This window comes from Sus scrofa, chromosome 6 (genome assembly GCF_000003025.6).
Source record: "Sus scrofa isolate TJ Tabasco breed Duroc chromosome 6, Sscrofa11.1, whole genome shotgun sequence".
Classification (NCBI taxonomy): Eukaryota; Metazoa; Chordata; class Mammalia; order Artiodactyla; family Suidae; genus Sus; species Sus scrofa.
Window position 1 is genome coordinate 57,748,829 of NC_010448.4, and position 4,357 is coordinate 57,753,185.

At 39.9% G+C, this 4,357-nt stretch overlaps 1 protein-coding gene across 1 annotated transcript; it reads right to left on the reverse strand.

Moving 5' to 3' along the window:
- Positions 2,589-3,530, reverse strand: LOC110261298 (vomeronasal type-1 receptor 4-like). Its single transcript, XM_021097278.1, has one exon. It carries the CDS (start codon positions 3,528-3,530, stop codon positions 2,589-2,591), a length of 942 nt encoding a protein of 313 aa, XP_020952937.1.

Consider the following 4,357-nt stretch of genomic DNA (forward strand, 5'->3'; position numbering starts at 1 on the left):
TACTGTGAGAGACATCCCAGAACAGAGTGTAAAATTCACTCAAGGATGTATTGGGAATTATAAACCTGTCCATGTTGTTTGAAGGAACTTTATTGTAGAACAGTCTTACATTTACAGAAATGGCAAAGTTGGGACACAGTTTCCATAAAGACCACACTCGATTTCACGGAATCTTAACATCTTAAATTAGGGTGTAGAGTGGTTATAATCAATGATCAAATACTGATCAATTCCTATTCAGTACTCTCAATACTTTATTCAGCTTTTCTTAGTTTTTCCTTCAGATACTTTTTCCTTCCCAAGGACCCATCCAGATAACAAATCACTTGTTGCAGCCAATTCTCCTGAGGCTCCTCTTTGCTGTGACAACATGTCAACTTTTCCTCATTTTTTTTTTCTTTTTCAGCTGTACCCGAAGCATGTGGAAGTTCTTGGGCTAGGGACTGAATCAGAGCTGCATCTCTGACCCACACCACAGCTCTGGCAACGCTGGATCCTTAACCTGCTGTTCTTGGCTGGGGATTGAACCTGGAATGCCACAGAGACAAGCTAGATCCTTAAACCACTGCACCACAGTGGAAACTCTGATATGTTCCTCATTTTTAATGATCACGACAGACTTGAAGGGAACTCGTCTGGTATTTTGTAGAATGACCCTTAATTGAGACTAAGGTGATAACCTTCTCATGATTGTACTGGGATTCTGTACTGGGGGAGGAAGCCTGCAGAGGTGTACTTATTGTCATTTCATCTTATCAAGGGTACGTACAAGCAACATGGCTCCTCACTGGTGATAGTAACCTTTATCTCCTGGATGAGGCAGTGTGCCTCGGGTTTGTTCATAGAAAATTAATTTGTCCCTTTTCATGGTGTATTCTTTAGAAGGAAGTCACTATGACCAGTGCATTTTTAAGAATAGGATGTTCCAGCATTTTCAGGATAAAGTTTCAACGTAATTATGTGAAATCCTTCTGAAAAGGAGCTCTGAGTTTTCTAAAATAAATTATTTATTAACTCATATTTCATATCAATTTAGACTTGCGCATTTATTTTATACTTTGAGATACAATCCAGTGTGTGTGTGTGTGTGTGTGTGTGTGTGTGTGTGTATGAATGGAATATTTCTTAGCCATGAAATATTAAATTTTGCCATTTGCAACAACATGGATAGATCTGCAAAGTATCATGCTGAGTGAAAAAAATGAGAGAGAGAAAGACGATTAATATATGTTATCAATTATCTGTGGAACCTAAAAACAAAAAACCAAAAAACAGATGAATATAGCTAAACACAGGCTCACAGATATAGAGTAGAAACCAGTGGTTACCACTGCAGAGAGGCAAGGAGAAGAGTGGGAGATAGTGTAAGGATTAAGAAGTGCAAACTACTGTGTATGAAACAAATCAGCTACAAAGACATACTTTTCAGAACAGGAATATAGCCAATATTTTATCATAACTTGAGCACACTATAATCTATAAACACTGAATCATGATGTTGCATTCCCCAAACAACTATAACTCAATATAAAAAAAGTTAAATAGAAAAGGATACTTATATAATAGAAGGGCTAATTGTAACTATAATGAAAATCATATTACAGTGGATAAATATGGCAAATAGTTTAAAATGTAAAAAAATTACTAGTTTGTACACTTAAAATTTACACAATGTTGTATGTTTACTATATTTTAAAGTGAGCTGAAACACACTTTTGGTTTTTTTTTTTTTTTTTGCTCCTTTTGCTGAAATTAAATCTGCTCATTTCTACATGAAAACATTTACATGTGCTGACCTATACCAAACAATATATATTTCCAATAAATACTGCCAACACTCTCTGTTATCTATAAAACTCATAACTAGTTCCAAAGACTCTACTGGCTGAAACTGATTTTATTCCTTTTTCTTTTCTTTTTTTTTTGGCTGCACCCACGAAATATGGACATTCCAGGCTAGGGGTAAAATCAGAGCTGCAGCTACTGGCCTATGCCACAGCTGCAACAACACTAAATCTGAGCTTCATCTGTAACCTACACCACAGTTCATGGTAACACCAGATCCTTAACCCACTGAGGAAGGGCAGGGATTGAACCCACATCCTCATGGGTACGAGTCAGGTTTATAACCCCTGAGCCACCATAGGAACTACCTGAAACTGATTTTAAATCCCAACTCCACACCAGGCTCTTCTTTATTCTGTGGGTTGTTAATTTGTTCATCTTATTAATGATCACTGCACACACTAATCCATGTTCATGCGTAAGATCATGCCTATGTAATTTCTGGGAAACAGATTTAATGCTACACAGTTGAAGAGTTCATAATATGCAGATTCCTTTAAGACCTGGTGTTTATTATTGCATAAATTCTGAACTTCTTTTCTGAACATCTCAGAATAACTTCAATCATATAATTATTTACATAGTAACTATATGTCATGGAAATACTCCTACAATTACTTATTTTGAAGAAGTTTCTCAACATGCCCTGTTTACTATAGTCTTGAGATTCAAAATTTTAGCTGGGACTCTGAGGTGAATGAATGAATAAACTGACAATTATACACTGTGGAAAGATGTACAATTTATAGGTTTCTCCTAACAGTGGGGGACTGTGCATTCCTTATCCAGGCAATGTAGATCCTGTGCACAGTCAAGTCACGGCTCATGAGTAGAAAGGGGCTGACAGTGGGGAACCACGCAGCCATGACTACAGTGATTTTCACAAGGACCCAGCTGGGATTACCGAAAAGAGTCAAAACAAGTTGAAAGGTGCAGGCAAGGGTATAAAAGGAGACAAAGCTGCTCACCAGGAGAAGGATGGTTCGGGTAGCTCTGGACTCAGGCGAGGACCTGGGGGAGATGATGTTCCTGCGAATGTGCTGGACCTGCTGCTTGTGTCTGTACAGGAGGAAAACCATGGAGCCACTGGCCCAGAGCATGAGCCCCAAGCATGAAACATCAGGGAGTAACAGCAGCAAGGCAAGTAATATGCTTCTGGTTTCGTCATAACGAAGAGCAGAACAGTATCCAAAATCTCTTCTGTTTGTGATATTTTTGTCACTGTATTTGCCAGTTATATTCACAGGGAAAACGACATTGACCAGCATTTGGAGCATCCAGCACAGGCACATCGAGGGAACAATGTGCTGGGGAGCTTTTGCTTTAAGCTCTGCCCACCTGGAGTTCTGGGGGCTGATCGTGATCACCTGAAAGACACTCAAGAGGCAGATGCTCCCCATGGACACTCCCCTCCCCACTCGGTGAAGAAAGAAAATCATTTTGCATCCAAAATCACTGGGGGAATATTCCCACCCAAAGGCTGCCATGGTCTGGGGGACTCCTTTAGAGAGAAGGGTCAAGAAGTTGGCCACAATCAGGTGCTGAAGAATCACGTCTGTGGACCGTGACCTGTACCCAGTGAAGTAAAGGATGATATAATGGCAAAAGAGGGAGAAATTCCCCAGGAGTCCAACCACGGTCTGTGTCAGGATGATCACATCTGTGGTCACATCCACGCTGGCCATCCTCCCAGCTCACAGCCACTAATGTTTGTCTTGTGACTTAGAAGCTCCTGCACGGGAATGTGAGGTGGGGCTACATGTACTGAGTGGAATCCCAACATGCTCGTCTAAGCACCAGTTTCCACTTAGAAAAATTTACCTCATGGTTTTCTGGTACGAGCATCCTTGAATGGGTTGAATATGTTGCACGTAAAGAGCACATGCAGTGTAACATTTATCACCAAAGGCCCTACAGGTGATCATTTCATTCTTCACACATCTATGAGGCAAGCGCCTGAGACGTTGCACAGAGGAGAGTGACATACACACAGAGACATTAAGCAGTTACCAAACCCAATCTTTAGGGCAAAATAGAGACTCGACACCCACGGAGATCTTAAAAATAGTGCATTGAACTACAATGCTCTGCCCAACAGTTGTTTATCATATATAATAACCCAGATCCATCTTTAGTATTTTGTGCACCCTGACATTTGACTGTAGACTGGTAGCATTTTATCATTTTCACCATAAAAAGAATCCATTTATTTGTACAGTTTTAGTCCATAGGTCAATATCAATTATGAATAAAGCTTTAAGGATCTTAATACATGTACCTGTGCTGCTGGCAGTGAAATACTGCAAGAACCTGCCCCATGACAAGTGAGTGGAATGGATAGGAAAAAGGCTCGATATTAGGATGGAAACAGGAAGATTCCTTTTTCATTTTAGTGTTGGAAAAGCAGGGATAATTGTACCTGTCCCATGGAATGAGTGCATGTCATGTTGTAAACCTTGGAAGATGAAATAGGAACACATGATAAAAAGGCAGAAGGCAAAACTAAGTTATT